This window comes from Chiloscyllium plagiosum, chromosome 4, assembly GCF_004010195.1.
Source record: "Chiloscyllium plagiosum isolate BGI_BamShark_2017 chromosome 4, ASM401019v2, whole genome shotgun sequence".
In the NCBI taxonomy this organism is placed as follows: domain Eukaryota; kingdom Metazoa; phylum Chordata; class Chondrichthyes; order Orectolobiformes; family Hemiscylliidae; genus Chiloscyllium; species Chiloscyllium plagiosum.
This window is the reverse complement of record NC_057713.1, coordinates 91,165,561-91,189,216: the sequence shown is the minus strand read 5'-3', so window position 1 is coordinate 91,189,216 and position 23,656 is coordinate 91,165,561. Positions and strand designations below refer to the sequence as shown.

The 23,656-nt window shown below is 40.0% G+C and overlaps 1 protein-coding gene across 1 annotated transcript in view; it reads left to right on the top strand.

Moving 5' to 3' along the window:
- Positions 1–23,656, top strand: part of ofcc1 (orofacial cleft 1 candidate 1) — a 217,079-nt gene that overhangs the window by 133,844 nt on the left and 59,579 nt on the right. Inside the window, exons 10-11 of the mRNA XM_043689352.1 lie at positions 1,340–1,503; positions 8,134–8,293. Coding sequence (XP_043545287.1) covers positions 1,340–1,503; positions 8,134–8,293 — 324 coding nt within the window. The remainder of the gene's footprint in view (positions 1–1,339; positions 1,504–8,133; positions 8,294–23,656) is intronic.

The window sequence follows — 23,656 nt, the reverse complement described above, 5'->3', positions numbered from 1 at the left end:
GGAGGGTGGAGTGGATAGGTGGGGAGGGAGATTGGCAGGTAGGACAGGTCATGAGGACAGTGCTGAGCTGGAAGGTTGGAACTGGGGTAAGGTGTAACAAGTCTTTGTGATCGAACGGAACTAAAAAGCCCTTATTGCTCCTCTTGTCTCCTATGTCAGTTCAAATGCTCCTTTGAAATGATTTCACACTGAAATTAGTTTGAGAAGTGGAGGACTGCTGAAATTTCATTAAAGACATATGAAATAGTCACAGTGGATGACCTTGAGGAGCTTTACACATTTGGTATGGCTGTAGACCGCAACATCTGTGCATTGGTAAGCTGGGATGGCCTAGTTGGCTGGCATCATTAATGCTGTCAGTTGCAGTGGAGTACCTGGCAGGCAGTTGTCTAAGGCAGCGCAGCACTTATCCCTCCCATGGAGACAGCACCATTTCCATTGAAGCTGCACCTCAGCAAAAGAATATATGAGCGAAGTACATTTTCATGTTTGGGGAACAGGAAGGGGAATTGGGAAAGCATCATGAGTGTAAGGACTATAGGTTGTCAGGTTTGCCATGCACTGCAGACAGGTTCTAGATGCAATGCTTCTGGTGATCATTCACCCCTTTGCTGTGTCCACTCATGTTGGCCAATAAGCCAAGAAAGTTTCCTTCCATTGTATAGTAAGAAGATAACCCTTGTCCTGCTGTGCTCCTCTCAAAATAACTCTCAAAATAAGGCAGTGTCTGACAACAACAAAGGTTTTTGCAGTTTCTTCTCTACCTACCATTTTCAGAATGTTGAATTCCTCTTGTCTGTAGCCAAAGTATCACCCCACCTTTAAGAAATTCAGGCCATTTTGAAATATTATCAAGGGTTGCAAACTCCCATGAAACAAAATGCCAATCAACACTATAAGTCAAGCGAATGCACCATCTACTCCATTCAAATAAGGCATGGGACTAATTTGAGACCTTCCTTCTGTCCCATAATTGAGTCTATGCATTGACCATTTTGGACCTAAAATGTCACTGAAGCAATTATATCTCCTATTGCATAATAAGCAAATGGAAGATATCGGTTGTGTGGCATGAGATAGTAACATATTTTGCTTTACATGTTATCATCTGTGTAAAAATAGGGCAGAAGTACAGATGCTGCCCGCAAATTTCTATAAGTTAACACTTTCACAGTAACAGCTTTGTGTGTAACTAACTGCATAATTAAGCAGAAATTTCTGGATTGTAATACTACCCGCTGTCCCTGTACAATGGTTGATGTGCCAGTGACTAGCTGTGAACTGAAAAGCACACAGAAATTGTTTTGTGAAACACTGATTGGTATATCTTGCTTTTCAGCGCCTGGCTTACAGCACAGATAGTCCAATAGCAGATGCAGCCAAGCTTTACTGGCTGTTTTACAGAATGCAACATTCTGGGATCCCTGGCATACTTATTACAGTCATCTTGTACATTGTGATGTTCGTTAGCTCCCTTGCAATACTCTGTTTCTATTTCTTAAGGTAAGAATACTTAGGTAACTTTTCATGCTTTTTATTTAGGAGCTGAAACTTGAAGAGTTATTTAATTGTACTTAACTAATTTGCATTTCCTTATCCAAATTGCTAAGATACAGCGGGAATACATAGGTAGGAAAATAAGTTGTAGAGTTTTCTGGAACCCCAGAAGCTTGCCATGTTATTTACTGGACAACATTGTGTTGTACTTTGTGCAAACGTTCATGTCTGTCAAAGTACTTTTTAAGCTCCCTTAGTAGGCACATATAATTTGCTAATGTATCAACATACGCTGATAATTCTGCAGTCTGTACTTCAACAGAAGGTTGGGTTCACATGTGAGGGGAGAAATCTGTCAAAGTACTTTGCACTGCTTTGAGCTGAAAAGCTGTCTGGCCTATCAAGCTGGTACTTCGTGGCTTCTGTTTAACATTCCGCCTCCATTGTGTCTTTCCTATCTTTCCACCCGTATTTTCATTTTTTTTCTTGTTATGTCAAATTTACAGCACAGAAATAGGGTACCTAGCCCAATTCAGTGCCGATATTTATGCTCCACTTGTGCTTCTTCCCCTTCAATTTAACCTTAGCCTATCTGTGGATGGAATGTAATACCCTTCCCTGTAGCAGGATTGGTGTCAGCGGATACTGAATGGGGTGAAAGCGTGTTGATTGGAAACCCCACTTCGCTTTCTTACTCCAGCTTTAAATGAGGCCCTGGAGTGGACATTTGCACCCCTTTTAAGGGCCTTATGTTACTATCACTGCTTTTCAATGAGCAGTGAGTGGGGAAGTTTGTCATGTGTGACCATTACAAACCAATCTTGTCCGGGAGGATCCTCTTTCAAAATTGCTCACTGGGGGCCCACAATTAAGAATGGGGTTAGGCTGTTGAGAGATACTCCCTTGTCCTTTCTGCTAATCTCCTAACTCTCCCATCTCTGGGATAGTCCTGTTGACATCTCTCTGCTGTAGCCTGGATTCATTAGGGATCCAAGGTCTTGGACTGGTGTATTACCGACAGCAGGCACCACTACCCTGATTTTCTATATTAGGCTGGTGATGCTGTCAGACGAAGAGCTTCATGCTTTGATTGGCTGACTGCTCTTGACAGACCCGAATTTCTGTCCCTGGAGTTCTCGACCTCGGGGAAAGCTGACTGCTGCCCCGTTAAATGCTTGTTGTTGATAGTTACTGCAGTGGGCCTTCCTGAAAAGAGGAACTAAAGACATCTCACCAGCTCTCCAGTCAGCAGGCAAGTGCCCCATTGACTCCATTAAATGCCATCTACGTAGTGTTTGTGATCTGTTTCCCCTCCTGTACCTATGCAGCTTCCCCTAAAAAAGCATCTATTCTACTCTCCATAACTCCTCCTTGTTATTAATGTAGATTGCAACTAATTGGGGCCCTGTCACTGACTCCTGTCATACTCTGCTGGTTACAGCCTGCCAAGTAGAAATTGCCCCATTATCCCAATTATCTGCTTTCCATCTATTATCCTCTCCTCCATTCATGCTACTATATTACCTTTAGCTCTATGAGCCCTATCTTGTATATTTAATATTTTATGTAACAACTTACAAAATGCCTTTGGAAATCCAAGTATACTATATCCACTGTTCCTCCTTTCCATGTCCTCTGAGTTATGTCCGCGAAAACACTCCAGATAACTTTGTCAACCTGATTTGCCTTTTGCAATACCATGTTGATTCTGTAATTTTCTGAAGGCTTGGCTATCCTTAGGAATAGGTCCCAACATTTTCTGGATGACTGACGTCAGGCTAACTGGCTTGTAGCTCTCTGCTTTCTCCCTCCTTTCTTGAATAGCAATCTAATATATGCTAACTTCCAATTATTGTAGGATCAAGGGAATTCTGGAAAATGTAACCAGCACAGTGACTATCTCTGTCATTGCATTTTTATGTGTTCTAGGATGTAGATTATCAGGTCCTGCAGATTTCTCTGTGTTCAGACCCCTAATTTCCTGTATTGTGTTTTTTTATGCAGTTATTAGTCCTTTAAATGCTTCACTTTTGATTGGCACCACTACAGCATTAACATTTTTTAAAAATTTAAATCAGTCTGGCACTTGGTACTTTCACAACTCTACTGCTTCAGTCTCAGAGACTTTATCGCCTGCTTGATTGTTCAGCCTCAGTTTCCCCATGATCGATGTCTCCCATGGCTACCTGGACTGCCAATGATTGATGGTTTTATGCACCTCTGACACCCCTCTCTCCTCCACCCCAATCCTGTGAGCTGTGCCTCTGACAATTGATACCTCCTGCAGCTTGCCAGACCCACCACTGGTCGATCTCTCAGTTTCCCCTGGCTACCTACAATTGATGACTGTGTCATGTGTGTGTGTAAAGCCATCTCCTTTCCCATTGCTGATTTTCTAACTTTAAAGGGGTTTGTCACGGTTTTTGCAAACAGAAACTAAATGGAATTTTAAATTGAAATTAGGATTTCACCCTGTATTTTACACTAAATTTATTAAATTTTCCACTAAAAATATACTTTTTTTGTCTTTGCCAGAAAAAGATTTAGATCTATTTAAAGATCATGAAAATGGGTCCTTCTGTGATCCTTTTTAAAATGGGTCAGGATTCCAGTGGGGAATGGAAGAAAATTTGGAGAATCAAAATTATTGTATTCATGACTGGGATCATAGTCATTTCTCCTTGCTCTCCTCCCCAGCCTTTTCTAACAGCCTCACCCCCAATCCTACCTCCCCACCCCGCTGTTTATTCTGCTAGGTTCGCCTACCCTCTTTACCCCCCCCCCCCCCCGCCCCCACAAACTGTAGATGTAAATGGCGATGGCAGGGTAGACCTGGGACCCTTGTAGATTTACTTCCTTTATGCCTCTGGGACTGCTGTACAAAAGGTGGGAGGAGGGTTGCATAAGGCAGTAGTACAGGCCTTCATTTACCACATAGCAGAGAGCGGGACTTTGGTTAACGTCCCCTTTATCACAGCATGGTTGCCAACTTCAGTTGAACGCAATGCTGAAGATTTGAAATTATGAAGCCCCAACTCCATCCATCCCACCCCACCGCACCACAGTCAAACAGCTTTCCCTCTCTCCATGCTCCAAACGGTCTCTGATATTTTCTAAGTATCAACAAAAATGCTCAAAGAAAATCAAAACACTTTCTTTTCAAATGCACCTATTACTGTTAACCTTGGTTCTGTTTATAGTGTCCAGTTAATGAATCTATACTTCCAGGAGATTACAGGACAATTTGGAAAGTTGGCAACCCCATCTCCTGCAAAATATCTTCATCTTGCTGCCCATCTGAGTATGTCTGCAAAAAGGCTCCGACTTGCTCAATTCTTTTCTGTGGTAGTTTCTTTCTTAATCCTGTGGTAACAACTCGACATGAGGCAAGTTTGTAATTATTTATTTGGACTAAATAAATTCCACACCAATATCCAAAAGAATAAGTAACCGAATTGGTCAGGTAAGAAAAAAATTTGTATCTATTTTAATATTTCATATTTGAACAGTAATAAAGAAAAAATATATTTGCTATGTGGCTGATTTATTCTAAAACAAAGTTCAACACAATTAGTTCTTATCATTTATCCAGTCACTGAACTGATCCCCATTTTCTTTGTAAGTTTGGCATTTGAGCCCTTTCTATCCCCAGTTACTCAGTAAATGACACAGTAAGGCGGTTTTATGTCATTTGTGTTGCTAAATTGCGTGTGTTTCCCCAGGAGTGTCCAACTAATTTAGTCCATTAGGTATGGATTCACAGGCCCATATGTCTGTGTTGTTATTAACATAGTTAGTGGTTGTCTACTTGTGAACAAGCAATTGCAAATCACTCAGCTCTCTAGCTTTTCTTTCTAGCCAGTTGCTTCTGGCCTGTAAATATGAGTAAGAAGTGCAGTGCTTTACAACTCCCTAGTTAGTCCCTTTAGCCAGAGGCGCTTTACAGGTAAATGTGAGATTAGAGCCAAGGAAAAATGTAGAATTTCTCAGTTTCTGTGTTGGTAGTGTTAAAAAATAAATACTCCAACTTTGATGGGTGAGTTAAGACTTCCCTTGCCCTTTATTAGTGTCACCATGGCTGTTGTTAACCCTGCATTGAAAGAATGAATGTATCTTTCTCGCACCTTTCATGACCTCACAATATCCAAAAGCACTTAATGCACAGCCATTAAGGTACTTTTAAATTGTAGTTACAAGTTGCAATGTAGGAAATGCAGCAACCAGTTTGTACACAACAAATACCCACAAAGTGCAATGAGATCATATTTTTATCAATGGTGCATGAGTGATAAACATTAACCAGAACATTGCTGGGGTCTTGTGTATTATGTTCACAATCATAAAGTGTGTCACTGTTAAAATGTCCAAACTTGTTCAACTGTGTTCAGAAAGAACTGGATGAGCCAATTTGAAGGTTTGTTTTAAAAACCTTTTCTTTATTTCATTTGTTATAACCATTGTTATCAGCCTACTTTTACATTACTGCCAGGAGCTGATAGCTGGTGAAAATGTGCAGAAAGGCTATGACTCTGTTGCTGAAAGATTATGGAAGCCCTTTTATTGGCAGCAAAGGCACGCAAGTCATGCATGCCATCACCTTCAATGATTTCTGATGGTCTTTAACACCAGTTTCAGAAAGTCTATAAACACAAACACCGATGCAACACTCAAGTTTTCAGCAGTAATTTGAGATTCACAATAGCTAAGAGCTGCCAAAATAGTTCTTAAATTTTACAGCTTAGGGTTAGGAGATTTGACACATCTTGTCCATATAATAGTTATCATGACTTCTATTCTGATAATGACTCATTTTATTCTGATTTATGTCACGTAGAGCACCCAAAACAGGTTTCTGCTCGGCATTTATTGGAACTTCAGGCAACTGATGTGAATATGACCATTAATGTGCAATTCTATTATTGTTATGTATTGCCTGCGACCATATTGTCTCTAGTATTCACTTGCACCCCTACATGCCACTGACACTTACATGAGCTGTTGCTGCAGTACACCCAAGAGGCAAAAATGCTTTGATATTTTTAAAGTTCTTTTAAGCAGAGGGAAATGACGGATCTCAGAGCTTATCAGATCTCGATGTGTCCATCCAAGCTTACCAATAACTCCTCCCACCAGTGGCAGTGGGTTGGGTTGGGTTGGGTGGAGAGGTGGGGTGGGGAGGTGGAGTGCAATTACTCATCACTCAAGCTTGCCCACAAATTTTAAGTACCCTTGAAAAGGCATTTTTCCCAGATAGCATCTACTTTGAAAGATTTTCTCTGCGTCCAATGCTCTCCTGTTAACCAAGTATCCAGACACTGGCAATTATTGGTTTGCAACTAACGATGACAACTATATAATTGTGCAAAAGTCATGCGAGTGCATTAAACATAACAAAAAAAAGTTATTCGGGACCATAATTGTAGCCCAGATGCTATATTATTGCACTGATTATTAACTTTCAATACAATGATACTGAAATTTTTCTTAAGAGTCTATTTAATTCAGGAATGAATATTTCTTTTTTCCAAAAAAGAAATTCTTTCTGATGCTGAGCCAACATGCAATAAGTTAAAGCAAATAAAGGGTTACAAGCAGATTTCTTGCTGTGAGGATAGTAAGTGGTTATTCTTGCTGTGCAAATGGAGTGTGAATAACATATACACAGCTTTTAAGTAAATATTTCTGTGTCCTTTGATTGAGTGTGCAATCACTTATTATGTTAACAGCTACAAAAGCAATGTAATGGACGAATTAATGCAACTGGGCATTGGTCATTTTAGATCTCCATATTCACTGGCTTACTTCAAAAATGGTTTCCTAAAACAACTTAACAACATCTTAATTAAGGATGAGTTCCAGAATAAAGTCCTTAACTCTATTTGTCCTCACCAAGCAGCGAGACAAGTAGGCTGATGCATGCAGAGGATTGATAAAAAAGACACACAAAATAAGATTTTAAAAAACACCCATCTTAAAACATCTAGATGAGATACACAATACTTCTGAGCTCCAATGTTTGAATGTACGCATTCTTTTAATATCAGGTCGCTGGCATTACAGCTGAAGCCAGTCATTTTCCCATTAATATCAATATCACACCGTTGCTGCATAATATCTGCTTTAACTAAGTGACCAATATTAAAACATGAGCCAAAAATAATGGTTTCTGCCACTCACAGTGCAGCGAATTGTTACAAATGTAGGCCACTGAAGCGTCTTGGCTTCAGAAGCTGCTGTTTCTTATTGGCTGTTGGTAGAACTTGTGACATACTGTATGACCTATTTCTAAAAAAAATGCCTCGGGGGCTATGCATAGATGGGCTGTGCTGCTATCCTCATTTTAATTACATATTAAAGAGGTACAATGCACAGTTTTAAACATTGCATTGATTTTATACTCACACTTTAAAAACAAAATGATACTCATCCCTGCTAGGCTGCCACAGCACAACGTGAAAATAACTTTAGCTGAATAGAATTATTTCCTTACATTTTAAATATTGTCCAGCTCTTGGGCCATTGCTCTGCTGAATGCAGAGTTGAGTGTTGAAACTGAGCTTAGCTTGTTAGAGAGAATAATATTAAACAGAAAGATGTTAGGTTGATAACCTTTACTATATTTTCACTACTCTGAAGGCTGCACAATAGAGGGAGGCTTCTAGATATCTTCTACCGACTGCACAGCACTGAGGAGAGATTTTTTGTTCCTCTGGATTTGGAGCTGTCAAATCAAGAGCTGAACTACATCATGAAAAAGGCGGAGCAATGGAGGGGGATCAATGGTGAAAGAAGGAAGGTAAGTGAGCATACCAGCAGGAAGCACTTTATCTCATTGAAACTTCACAGTAAAATGGACTTTTCATCAGAGAATAACACAGATATCTGCCCCCAGTTCATCAGTTAATCAACATACCCCAGGAACATATCTCTCTATTGTGCTAAACCAGGTATTAAGATGAATCTGCAACTTCACAACATCTCAACATCCCTCCTAAACCTTAGGTAGAAATTCACCAAAGAAGCATCTCAATAAATCACAGGACATCTATGTGAATATCAATGCCAGAGTCTATACATCTCTTGACTCATTCGATTGTGAATCTCAGCTGAAATCTGCTGGTTTTATAAAAAATATTTAACGTGGGGCACATGTCGAATGTAATACTGGCTGCACTGGGCAAGCTCTTTCATTGAAAGCACACTGTACTCACTGACAAATCAGGACACCTGGACAGTCAGACCATGGGTTATTAAGTCAGCAGCTAAACTGAAATGGGTGCTCAGATCAGATTGCTGAAAGAGAGGGTTTGCTTAGACCAATAGTCTCAGTGGTATCATGAAGGAGTTTTGTTGACCAACTCTCTTGGCTACAAGACCTGGAATTGGAGATGGCTTTCTGTGGGGCATATTTGATTCATAGATCACCTGAACAAGCACTACTGACCTTGCCTTTGGAGAAGGTCAATGCAACTTCAGCAAGCCCCAAACTCTACTATGTTTCATTTAATTCGCCATTACCTAGGGGAAGTTTATTATAGGAAATCCAGAACAAAGATTATGACAGTGGATAATTAAGAAAGGATTTCAGGTAAAATATTCAAGAAGTCAATTCATGCTATCATTTCAATTATGAAATCACGCTATGCCATTTTAGTGACAAATATGTTCAAATGAAATTCCTCTGCAGTTTAATCAAAGTTTAAAACTCATTTAATGTTTCCCACAATGCAACATTCACTACAAAAGTGCTTGGTTAACTGGAAAGCATTTTGGAATGTTCTGAGGTTACGAAAGGTTGTATACATCCAGGCCTTACTTCTTAAAGTGGAATCAATGTCATATTCCTTGTTACTAATAACACAGGGAACAATTTTAATTCATGGTTTTATAAAAGAGCCTGGAGAATGTGCTGCTTTTAAACATGGTAGAATCATGAAAAACTCAATGCAAGAGGAAGCCATTCACTTCTAATGGCCTCATCAGTAATAGCTCAAAATCTTACTTAACAGCTCAGATCCTATTTTTCTGATTTTGTTGTAATTTATTTTGTTAATCAATGACATCATATCAAAACGTTATTGCCTCTTATTCTTTGTAGTGCAGATGGTCTGTCCTTTGCGAAGTTCAGTGCAGCATCAGCCAAGTTTCTATCTAAAGTGGCAGTTTAATATACAGCATCCGATTAAGCCCCACAATCAAACCAGAACCTTGCCCCATGGAGAAAATAATTGTGTTACAACCAGATTTATATATTATAATAAATTAAAGTTTGGTCCTTTTTTAAAATTTACAGAAGCGATGAAAGGAGTTTTAATTGTGGAAATAGATAGATGCTATGTTTATCTATACTTATTGTCCATTTTCTGGTCATGGTTTTGAGTTTGCAGAATTTTATCTAGAATTTGTTTATGCTGTATTGACAATGTACATGAAGAGTTTGTGTTTTTCGTTATAAACAGATAAATATATTTTATCGCTATAACTATTTTAAATCAAATATGTGTGAAAGTCATTTGACAAATACAAGGTCTGATGCTAAGGTACAGTATTTGAAAGCAATCACCATTAATTTTAATTATGAAAAGTATCAAAATTATTACAATGTAAAATGTTCCTCAATTTAATACCCACCAATTCAATGATCATACATCTTAAAGTCTGTATCATAATCCCTGTTAACTTTATGTACGAATGAAGTAATGCAGTGTTTCAGAATTAGTGAATGGTAACAGTAACCTCGCCAATAATCTTGGACCTCCATTAATAACCCTGTTCTTTTTTTGGCAGCTTGAGCAAAGTAATTTGCTTTTTTAATCATCCCTCTTCTTTCTTAACGAATAAGGTTCCCCCAACACCAATGGTTTGTCAGGCTGTAATGTGATACCTTCTTCAAGGCTGCATGTTGCTGCATTTTTGCTGCCTCACTGCATAATAGTACTATTCTTTCCATATGCCAGTGACTCCTATGTGCCTTACTTTCAGTAACAGTGAGTTGTGAATACTACAAGGTGCCTCTGTAACTGGCAGGTTTCAAGAGGGGAGCCTTTACAAATCTGATCTCATCATTTGATATGACATGTGCTGATTTAGCAGAGAAAATAACTCGCCTTGAAGGTGGGTAGAATAAAATAGAAGAAAACGCACTGGAGGATGTTAAAAGCAAGATTAGAATTCAAAGTGAAAAAAGAACAAAATGCATATTTTCAAAAGGATGCTTCTGGAGTGATTTAGAAGCTATTAGCGACTACATTTTACACAGAAATAAGTTACGCATTAAATGATTCACCACATTATTTCTATAGCTGCAATGCTTTTTAACTTTTAGAAAATTGAGATTTTCTCTCACCCTGACACTTATAAATTGCAGATGTCCATATGGAAAATATCAAAGCATGTAGTAACTTTCAAAATGCCCTTTGATATATGGAGATATACACAACTAGAGACTTTAAAGCCATTTGCTGTGCTGTTTGTGCCCTTACATTAAGCAACTGAGGAGCACACGCAGTGTGCCCAGATGGTAATGGGCCTGTCTAGGAGTATATTTTGCCAGTCCTCACTTGATTTGCTGAATGATGAACCACAATATAATGCGACATGTGAGCCATTGTAGGACAGGAGGCAGTTAATAGACTGTAAGTGCACCTTCAATTGATTATAGAAAGACTTCAGTGCTAAAGTGTACCAGTGCATAGTCCAGTTCATCCCCTTTCAGTTGAGTGGCAGAGGTTGTTTGGCTGTGGGAAGCTTTCGTTTGAAGCATACTGGGGAAAAAGAATGAAAAAGCCAAGTATCGAAAAGAAATTCTTGGAAATTACTGTCCTGCTTCTCTAAGATAAGAGAGAAAAAGATGTTCAACAATTAGAAAATTAGTTCATTCAGACAAATGTGTTTAATAATGAATTTATAGTTACGTAGTGCCATTTAAGAATTACTCATATTTTGATTTTATTAAGACCTGCAAGCTTACACTCAAATTAAACTTGCATTAGAAAGGGAGCAGCTTTGAAGTATTGTGGCATTTATTTTAAATAACCGAAATGATACACATTAAAGCCAAACCATAGTCTTTTACTTTGCCAAGACTCCCTGGGGCTGATGGTGCATCCTCTCCAAAAGCTGAATCGATCCATTTATGATGCGTACAGGTTTCTGACGGAGAGTAGCAGAAGAAACAAAATATAATTTCCTTGGACTTTTAAATGATCTCATTTGCTTGTTTCAAAGAGAAAAGTAGAAATTACGAAGACAGGTAGTTTAGCCGTGGGTTCCTGAATATTTTTAGTTTTTTCTGTGGGGGAGTGACAATGGACCGTTGATTCGGCAATAAATGCAATTCTGTGGCAATAAATCCTGTGGTAAAAGCTGCTTTGCTTATCATATGTTGAGGACGTGAATGGCCCATTGTCATAACATGCTTTATTTTAGCTTTAATTTGCTGCCAGCAGACTGCTAAAATATATTAGAATTTAAATACTTCTGGCATTATGATGAAAATGCAATTTTATTTTATTTCAGTCTTTTCAGCAACGCTGAGATATAGCATTGTTCATTTGGCTACAAAGAGTCGTGCCTTCTGTTCATAATTGTTTTAGCCATTTTTTTTTGCCAGGGATAAGGTCACTTTCTCCAGTCAAACAAGTCATCTTCCTATTAAACTAATTTGCCTACATGCAAATTTTGTCATTTTTACCTCATTAACTATTTATCATGGAATAAAAAAATTTATATTCATGAAGGAGAGGCTAGCAGCTTGATGGAGCTGAAACTAATATTTTGCAACTGTAATGATTTTTGCATCCTTAATTAGGTAGAATAAGGTTGATATGATTAGGTCAAGATGTAGTATTTTTCATTAAAAATACATTTCAGACACTGTATTCATAATGTGTCCTTGCAATTAAAATAAAGGAGCAAATGTGATTCATGTTACGCTCCTTGATTAATGCCAGGATAGGAAAGTGTATCATTTTCGTTCACAGCCAGAGGTAGTGGCCTCAGTACAATACAGGTGTAATACTGAATGTTTTGTTCCAGGTAAAGTATACCAATCAATTCAAGTTCATAATGAACACATTAATTATTTAAAAGCAGTCATGCAGATGGATCTAATTAATTGTCTCATGTCATCTCTGTGATTATTGTCCCTGTAAAAATTGAGAAGGGGGGTTGGTGGAAATGTGGATTCTACATTTCTATAATGCTTAGGTGGATATGCAAACTATTTTTCAGGAATATTTGGACAGTGATGGAAAAGCTGTGTGGTTATCTATAATTTTTGTAGTAATTTATATGAAGCTTCGCTGACATGTGTTAATAGCACTTGATTGCCCTCAAGATGTTTTCACAACAGAAATCTGTAAGTGCCACATCAAAGTTTGCTCAGCCAAACAGTTTTTTTTTTCACATCCAGATAATTTGTGACCACAGGCAAGCATTTGAAATCCAAGGTGGTTTGCAACCATTCTTATGGCAAATCTGTCATCAGTTAGATGGCACAGATTGGCTTCCTAATGAAGAGTAACTACTTGTGGTTCTTGTCATTCTCACATAAGCAGTTCTTCGCCCTGATTCTGAACTGGCATTGTATTCATATCTGCCCCATCCCATGTAATCTGTCTTAACGCAGAATTGTATCCATGTGCATTATTTCCGCAGAGAATTTTCTTTTTCGATGGTGTGGAATAAGGAAGCAAGAAACTGATTATTGGGGTTATCCCACTATCCTCACATATGTCATTTTAGATCTCACTAGGACGACAGTTTCAGGTAGATTTCTTTTATATGACTGCCAAATTGTACCATCTGTGGACACCATTTTAAAATAAAAATGATGGTATGAAACATGAGCCTCAACACAAATCAGAAACATCTTTATTGTTGGAACTGACCAAGTTGCTTGCATTAATTAAAATGAATAAGGAACCGCATTGGTTCCATGACATCTTTACGAATACAGGGGTTCGTCAAACAAAGCTAATGTTGAAGAAGCTTCCTTTTTCTTGCTGTGTATTTATTTCAAATTCAGAGTGCCAATATTTTGCAGCAGTTCAGTCATTTATTAAGCCCGTCAACATGAGTAACAAGAGATACATTGCTTTTTTGACCTACTTAGTCTGTTTCCATTTGCTCAGTTTCACAAGAGGCGAGTCACAAGGCAGGTAGCTGCACACTTTTTTTGCTGCAAAAGTAGCTTCTGTTTCCTGAGAAGGCTTGGAGGGGCGAGACAAAGGCAGATGAAACAAAGAGTGCTCAGAGCACATTGTTGTAAAACGCAAAGCAATGTGCGAAATACAAAGAAGTAAATAAAGCAAAAATGTAAACTTCACAAGTAGCTGGAGTATGAAAGGTAAAAACAATGACTGCAGATGCTGGAAACCAGAGTCTGGATTAGAGTGGTGCTGGAAAAGCACAGCAGTTCAGGCAGCATCCGAGGAGCAGTAAATCGACGTTTCAGGCAAAAGCCCTTCCCGAAACATCGATTTTCCTGTTCCCCGGATGCTGCCTGAACTGCTGTGCTTTTCCAGCACCACTCTAATCTAGACAATGTAGTAGGATACAGCCCAACCGATTTAACATAAGTGGTGCAGTGTGTCTACTTTAATTGTAATGGCAAAATTTGCTTTGTTTTATTTTTTTCTTACCAGTTTTGATTTCATGTTGTGCCCCGATGATATGCAAAAACATGCAGCCTAAATGTGCTAGTTCTGCTAACATTGCCTAGTGGGTCAGTGCACTGGAAATTATGTTTTCTTCTCTGCGTTCTTCATTTTTCGATCAACAGGCTTCAAGCGAATGCTTATTTTTAACAGAAAATAATGAACCATGAGAACTAGCAGCTGAACAGACTTTCAAATGTGTTAAATTGAAATATACAATATTGGTGCCTAGTGATGCCTGTCTAAATATCTGCTGGCTGCTTCAGAATGATATTGTCGTTCTCACAAAATCAGAGCAGATTCTCCTAAGTGCTGCTGCACTGTGTTCATTTTACCATCGAAATCATTAGGGTCGGTTTGACTGTTTCATTTTAACAGACTGCGCACTTTTTCTGAAAGAAATGTTTCCATTATCAGCCATTCGCTTGCTGCTGTGATGGGTGCTACCTTTCTTTTCAAAAATCGTGCAGAAATCCTTGCAAGGAATTTTACCGCCCCCCCCCCCCCCCCAAAAGAAAAACACCTAATACCCAGCAAGCTGCAGCAACAGATTTCACCATGGTCTACCTTTTCACCATGTTAAATCAGGCCAGAAGCAGGCAGAGGGAATAGTGGGAGTCCCAACCTTGTTTGCAGAGCGCCTGTTTATTTTTCCCCCCGCGAAGTACATTTGAGGAGGCTGACAGGGGTCAAAATCAAGGGATTAGTTGTAGAATTTAATGTGGGCGAAGTCTGCTGTCCATCTTGACGACCAGAACGTTCTGTTAGAATGACACATAAATAACCTATTATGTCCCCCACCCATGGAAATTCAAATGCACCTGTCAAATTGATAAAGCACTCGCCCAGAGGGAAGCATTGTTTACATTTTCACTCTAGTCTTCTGAAAAGTGAGATCCTAATTATTTTTTCCCTTGGAAATTAATGCCGGGTGTGATTGAAGTGCAAAAAAAAACTGTGAGCGTCATCCATAAATGGCGATAAATGTATTGAAGGTTTTTTTTGTGTTTTAATGAGACCTGTAATGTTTACACTGTAGACTCATTACTTTCTTAATGTGCAGCCGCTAGTTCATTGACTGCAATGAGAAAGGTTAACGTAAAGCTGCCTTTGTGTGACACAGATGAATAGAGAAAGGCACATGCATAAGCTCACATGCACATATATATTTAACCATGTTTGTAATGCATATGAGCACATGAACATGCAGTAGATTGACATAGGTTCCAACAAAAAGAAGTGTGTAACATAAAATGGGACACCTGTAAATAGTAAAATGTTTGACAAGATTTTCACTACAGAGGTTTTGAAATAGTGATGTGAAGGATTAGCTATCATCAGTGGTCAAGGAATGTTGGAATCTTCCAACTCCTTCCTTGTCTTTAAATCAAATTTGGTTGTTCCAATCAGTACCTGTAATACTGAGAACCGGTTAAACGGATTTGCACCACATAGAATTGCACAGTGGCTCAGTGGTTAGCACTACTGCCTCATAGTGCTACGGTCCCAGGTTCGATTCTAGCTGTGGGCGACTGTCTGTGTGGAGTTTGCACATTCTCTCTGTGTCTGCATGGGTTTACTCCGGGTACTCCAGTTTCCTCCCACTTTCCAAAGATGTGCAGGTCAAGTGAATTGGCCATGCTAAGTTGTCCATAGTTGTTAGGTGCATTAGTCAGAGGGGGGTGGGTTACTCTTCGGAGGGTCGGTGTGGACTTGTTCGGCCGAAGGGCCTGTTTCCACACTGGAGGGTATCTAATCTAAAAAACATCTAGTTGTTGTACTAGGTACGTAGCATTTGCCTCAAAGATGTTTTTGTTTATCTGGCTAGCTGAGGAGCAAAAAGCAACGTTAGGCAAATTCATTATCAGGTATCTTATTGGAACAACCATTCCTCATAGTTACCCTCCAGAGCAAGACTACAGTTCTCATTCTTGTACCTTGCAAGACTGTATAGTCAGTAAGCTGCACAGTTACAGAATATCTGTTAGAGTTTTCATAGGGGTAACCTCCCTTAATAGTGAATCTCGCATGGGATTTCTCATGGCAAATTGGATTAAATTCTGTTTTATAATGAGAATAAAATTATGCCATTCATTATTCAGCTGTTGAAGAGAAGATGGGCCCATACAAGCCTGGATCTTCAGGCTCTGAGGTCTAATGCCTGCAAGTAAGTGCAGTCATGGCTTGTTGTTTAGGTAGGTATACAGATTATGAAGCATTTGCATCTTTCTGTATCCAGAACAGAAAGAAACAGCTTGAAAAGGTTGAAAGAAATGGATAGATAGGAATGCTTCTTATGGTGTCATGGTCAACAGTGACTGGAGAGTGAACAATCATGGAGCAACATGAAAAGCTATATGAAAAGGATTAATGAATGTTCAACTCTCTTACTTTTCTAACATTTTTGAATCTGGACATAGTAGGAGGCTACTCAGTCCCTCAAGCCTGTACATTTTCCAATCATTTAGATCATGGCTAATTTCTGCTTCAGCTCCATTTATCCACATAGGCTCCAGATTCATAATAATTTAACAAAAGCTAACAAAAATACCAATTTCAGTTTTGAAAATTTCAATTAATCATGCCATTGCTCTTTTGGTGAGTGATTCTAGGTTTGTGTTGATCTTTGTGTGAAAAATGCTTCCAGAGTCTGCTCCTTCATCTTAATATTAGCATCATACTGATTTGTCTTGTGTTTTTCATCATTAGAAACAACTTTTTATCCTGACTCTTGAAGGTTTTTATCATGACTCTTGAAGGCATTTAAATATCTTGAATGCATGCGAGATATTTAAGAAGTAGTTCAAGATAAGTTTCATCAATCTGTACTTATAATTTAACCATTTAAACCCTGGCATCATCCTGGTGAACCTGTATTGTGACCCTTTCAAAACCTTCACTGAGATTCAATGTTAAATACTGAATGCAACATTCAATGAGAAGTCTGATCAGACTTAGGTAGAATTGAATCAACACTTTCTAATTTTTGCCTTGGACGCCATTCTATTTGCCTTTTTAATTATATCTTAAACATCTTGACTGATTTTAAAGTAATTTTCATATGTGGACCACTAAATCCATCACCTTCCTCACAGTATAGGAGCAAGTCACTGTAGATGCTGGAATCCATACTGAAAACAAAAACTTCTGGAAATCACAGTCTATCAAAACGTTAGCATACTGTCTCTCCACGGATGCTGCCTGACCCGCTGTGACTTTCAGCAATTTTTGTTTTCAATGCTTCTCCACAGTTGCTTGCTTCAGATTAATTCAGCAGTTAGGTTGTCACTCTGACCTTCCTAATCAGTATGGTTTAGTACTACAGTGTAAAATGTGTTTTCTCAGAAAATTCCCACGAATATTATTGTTCGGTTCTTTGAATGTTCATCATATAGTAGTCAATCTAGTAGTTTTCTGAAACTGTTAGATTGCACTATTCCATTGATCTAGGAAAGTCAACCTTGCCAATGCTTGACCAATGGCCTTGGGATGGTTTACAATTGGCTTGTTTAATTGTAGTCTTGCAAAGTTTGTCAAACACAAAAAATCTCATTGTTCACAATTTCTTAACCAATATTATGAAATTAAAGAGATGATGCACATTTTATTGATATGAATAAATTTCGCTACAGTCTTTCAGTTTGAATTTCAGTGGTCAAATTGAACTAAATTCAAAATTAAATTGAATACACTTTGCCCTTGGTCTATCAACTATAACAACAACATAAAGGTTTGCTTGTAGAGCATTGATTTATGTTTAATCCTCATTCAGTACCAGGTAGACCTGTCAACATCACAAGGACATAATGGAACAAAAACCCATGAGCTTGAATTTTACCACAAAATGACGGAGTGTCAATTTTGGGGAATTTCTTTGAGGGTTTCTCTCAGTGAGCCTAATGAGTTATCTCACACAATTCTTTGTTGCTTACCTCATTATGGGTGTACTGTTTTTCTGTGGCTCCAAGGTCACACTATTATGCACTCACCAGTGTTGGAAATACTCACCATTGCTGGCATCTTCTTGGACTTCCATCACTAGCACCATATTTAAAGTCCAACTGCATACCAGCCCAATTGCTGCCAGGATTAAACCTTCACAATCGACATAGTGGGAGGGAAATGAGAAAGTAAAGCTTCTGAGGACACAAAGGTGGTATGAGTGACATTTCACTGCGAATAAGAGCTCCTACTCATAAATGCATTGCTATTTTACATCAATACCTGGCTGATCACTTGTCATTATAGATGCTGCTATAAGAATAAGCTACACAGGCTACCTATCCTTACAGCAAGGTGATGTTAGAACCCCTATCTAAGGGAGAGGTACTCTCTCCCTCATGCCCATGGCATGATAACATCTTGTTATTGTTCAGTGGGAGCATCACATGTTGGGCAGAATCTAATTTGTGCCAGAATGACATGGGTAATGACAATAAATGAGAGAAGTCCTCTGAGGCCTATCTTGATGTTAGAAACAACTCTTTGCATCTTGTGACAAAGCTCTGGGCTTCACGTTGAGATTGTGACTAGGGAGCAATGAGCTGCCTACTAAGGGGGATTATTGCATTATTGAAAATCTTATTAACTGAAGTTCTTGCTTCATTAATGTGCAGCTTCCTGTTCTATCACCTGCCACAATCAGACTTGAAGTTGAGAATTCTTCACATGGACATTAGAATGGACACCTGGCAACTGCAACTCATTGCTGGATGCTGAGGAGTCGTCCAAGTTGCTCAACACAAAGTAACATCTCAGGGTGTGATTCATGGGCATCGGCTGCATGCACGCTTCAACCATGGACCCTGGCATCCAATAATTGCCAACGCCATAGTCTCCTCATGACATCTTTCCAATCACTTGTAGGACATTAGGAAAATATGTGCACCTGTATTACAGGGCACATTGGCAACTAAGCTTTGAAAGGCTGCTGTAAAGTCACCTGGTCCTCTCATTTATCTCTCCACACTTCAGGCACTCTGCCTGTATTCCTGATGAAGGGCTTTTGCCCGAAACATTGATTTTCCTGCTCCTTGGATGCTGTCTGAACTGCTGTACTTTTCCAGCACCACTCTAATTCAGGATCTGGTATCCAGCATCTGCAGTCATTGTTTTTACCTGGCCCACAGGGGCAAGCACCTAGCTCACAATTGCACTTGGCTGCACCTCAGGCTGCTTGCTTATTTTCTTAGTGCTGGCTTAATTAGCAGCCACATGCATCCTATGCCATACTTATTAGAACATTGGGAGCTTCAGACAGAGCCAGATGCTATCAGAACTGTTTTACTGGGGTGCCCTTTTGCAGAGACACCCAGACATGCTGCTTATCATGTTCATCAGTGTGGATCTGTCTGGAGGGATTATACCTTGTTGGACAGCACACTGAGATGCCAACCTAACACTTACAGCATGTGGCAACTGCCTGTGTGGCAAATACACTGCACCTTTATCTAACCAAATGGCCATGATGAAAAATGGTGGGGGCTAGTCCTTTGTTGAATGGGTAGGGGGTGGACAGCTGTCAATCAGGATTCCTGGTATCATCAGTCACAATCATGCACAGTCCACATACATTTCAGGGGATTGGCAACAGCCAGTAATCCACATGGTCTGCACACAGTCAGGGGATCTGTCCAGTCAAAATTTGGGACGTTAATCCTGTAGAGTCTTCATATGCAGTCAGGGATATTGCGTATCATTTGTCATGGAGCTGCACATACGGCATTCAGGTATCTGGCCAGTCATGTTTAAGGCTTGCTTGTTGAAGTCGGTTCAGAGGTCTGGGGTGAATACTGTCCTGGGGGGGAGGAGGGGGTGTGTTCCATGCTTTGACTGTTGAGGAGGGTGTGGGGGTGGCATGTCATTGTCAAGAAGTAAGGTAGTAAAGTCTGGAGGTGATGAAAGCAGAGGCATTGATGTGTGGACAGGGATATCAATAGTGTCAAACTCCAGACGTAAGGCAGCGGTGGTATGTGGAACAGCATCCAAAGATAATTGTAAGCTATGTGGAAGGCAATGTAATTGGCAGTGATTTCCACTGTGGCCTCCATAGAGGCAGTGCAGAGGTTTGTGGTAGACACTGTTGAAGCTGAAAGGGCAAGAGGATAGTTGGAAACAAAGTTCACTTTGGGAATTCTCCACATGAGGGAATGTGTGGCAATGGGCTGTTCAGGTAGTATGAGGTAAAAGGGCACTTGGTGACTGTGGGGGTACCTGGTGACTAGGCAGAGTCCTGTCCAGGCTCAGTTAATTCATCCTGGAAACGTGTTCCAATTAGGTTCTGTCTGGTTTCTCACACAGGAAGGTGTGTCACTCTATTATGGGTCTCTTGGATGTCCCTGTAGGTCAATATCCTGATGCTTCATCTTCATCCTCAGACATTTACTGTCAAAACATAATTTCATGTGCATCCACCAACACCTCCCCGCCAACTTTTTTGGGTCCTGTTATGAAGGGTACAACTACCACAATGTCATTTATCCATTGTGTTAGCATCTCTTCCCGAAAAAAGAAGCCACGCTTGAAAACAATGGACCATTTCCTTGTAAACTTACAGTTCAGTGTGTGAATGTGGCAGCTCTGACATGTTGTCTTCCAGTAAGAGGTATGAAATGTGATGTAGAAATGGTAAACCCAAGTGAGATTTTAAAATTAGCATCTGATTAGATTTGCTTTTCTGACGTGGCATGGAGGCAATTGATGCAAGCTAGGTAACAATCATAGTGTTGGAGGCCTTAACGTTTGAAGTTCATTTTTGCCAAAGAATTGCAGTTTGATACCACCTGGGTGGCATTACTGACTCAGTGAATTCAGGATTAATGCCAGTGCCCCTGGCTGATCTCATATTCAAATAGTCATACTCCATCCCTGAAGAGAAACATCTGTAAATTATTCTGTACTCTCTGCATCTGGTGGTAGCTATTTCATCTTGTTATTGTGCAGTTGTAAAGTGGTCAAGATTTCAGCTACATGTTTTTCTGAGTGACTTGCAGGTCCTGCAAGATAAACGAGAGTCATCCCACCCATCCTTTATGTCCCCTTTTGTGTTGGGAGCTCATGACCATTCAGCCTCCATCCTTTGCCATGAAATCCTTTTAGCTAATTGTTAACATTCCCAATGCATTTCCTGAGCCCCTGCCTTTGGGAAGGTGGCCATACACTTGCCCATTTTGAAAACTGAGTGGCTGTCATTTGTGAGATCACCACCCCTCCCTCACAGCTTCCCAGCCCCTTCTATACTCTATTAAAATGCACTCTTCAATCTTGAATTGTCCCTTTTCACTACAATCATTACCTCACTGACCCTGTCCAATGAAACCCATCACCAGACTTGAGCCTCCCACTTTCCTCAGGCTCCATGGACTGCCTCTGGAGAAGGCCCCGAACCCCCGGATTGTCTTTCAGGATAGCCCTGATTGAGAACTACCTAGTTTCTGGACACATCTCTCCACAGCACCCTAACTGATGTATCAGTAATCCACGGAGTGGTTGCACTTGACCTGCATAGTTAACGGTGTTCCAATCACCGGACTTCAAAGACTCAGGTCCCAGACTCTGGTTGAACCAAGTAGCTGACTGGTATTGGCCAGTGCTAGGCCCTGGAACCAGATGGGCTCCTTTGACTGTGATGGTACAGCTTGACTGCCTGAGATCCCCCCCCCCCCCACCTCCATTGACCTCATTAAGAACTATTCCCCTCTGACTGTCAGACATGGCCATTTGGTTGAATCACACGCAGTGCGTGTCCTGTGTTAGCTGTTGGCATATGCTGTAGGTTTTGCACTGCCATAGCTCAGTGCTATATAGCTATGTGTTTGCCCCCTTTACTTTTCAATTCTCTGAATCATAACAAGCTGCCTGCCTCTGTCTCTGTGTTGACCAGCAATAAAAGATACATAGGCTAGCAACCTCCAAGTTAGTGCGAAGTGAGCCAGTGCCAAGAAAGCAAGCAAAGAGCATTTTTCATGCAGATGCATGAGTTGCATGTGTGTCCTTGCATGAAAAGCAACTTGGCAGAAGCATGCAAGTCATAAATCTTCCTCTGCTCCAAAGTGAAATCCTATAAGGCTGAAATGGTGTGACAATTGGACCAAGAACAGCCATGATGATGCAGTGAGGCTGGTTGTTCAGTGATGCCAACTTGCATGAAGGAAGGGCAGGGAAAGACATTGTCCATGGAACATGCAGGTAATGGTGTGGACAGAGTTGTTTGCAGGCCCGGAGAAGCAAGCAGCGAGGTGCTAGTGCCAGGTAATCACTCTGAATTTATTGTTAGGAATTGGCAGCCATCTTACTTTCTCAGGAAAGGAGAGCTGCATATAAATGAGGCAACATAGCTAATAATGAGATGGAAATGAACTCACCATAAGCAAGATTCAAAAATCATCATTTGAAGCTTCAAGGGAAAATGAGAAATATTTTTTCAGAGAATCTGATTTTTCCTTTAAGCCCAATACTTTGATCCTTTCTCATCATATAATTAGCAACTGTTCTGTCATTCATACTGATGGACTCCAATATCTTTCTTCCAGTTATGGTTAGCCATAGTTACCTCATAGGTAACCCAGACTGTAACAATGTCAAATAGGCCAAATCTTCCTTTCTCCATTTGACAAATGGTGGAGATTAGAAGTGAGATGGGAACATTTTGATGTTTTTTTCCTTGTAGATCAGGAACCAAACATACATACTGGAAGATCAACAAATCCTATTGTTAAAGAGCTAAGGTATGGAGGGATAAACATAATTGAATTAAAAAAAAGAGGTTCTTTCAGCTAGGAGGTTTGATCCTGTCTGCAATCATTAACACTCAGTGCAGACATCCACTGGGAACACTGGTAAAGAAGAGCAACACAGTGGCCTTCAACCCTTTAATAAGGCCAGGCAAGTTTTTAAAGGAGCCAAATCTTTCAGAAAGTGAAAGGCTGAGTGAGTGTCTGTCAAGATGGTGGATGAGTTGCTGAAGAGTGTGTAATTGGATGGGTGAGTGTAACAATTCTAGGGTAAGTACGTAGCTAGCCTAAGTCTTTGACACTAACGTTCACACTGAGTCTTGGGCAATGAAAATCAGCCTTTTGGATATTAGACAATAGATAATAGACAATTGGTGCAGGAGTAGGCCATTCAGCCCTTCGAGCCTGCACCACCATTCAATATGATCATGGCTGATCATTCCTAATCAGTATCCTCTTCCTGCCTTATCTCCATAACCCTTGATTCCACTATCTTTGAGAGCTCTATCCAACTCTTTCTTAAATGAATCCAGAGACTGGGCCTCCACTGCCCTCTGGGGCAGAGCATCCCACACAGCCACCACTCTCTGGGTGAACAAGTTTCTCCTCATCTCTGTCCTAAATGATCTACCCCGTATTTTTAAGCTGTGTCCTCTGGTTCGACACTCACCCATCAGCGGAAACATGTTTCCTGCCTCCAGAGTGTCCAATCCTTTAATAATCAGATCCCTTCTCAGCCTTCTAAACTCAAGGGTATACAAGCCAAGT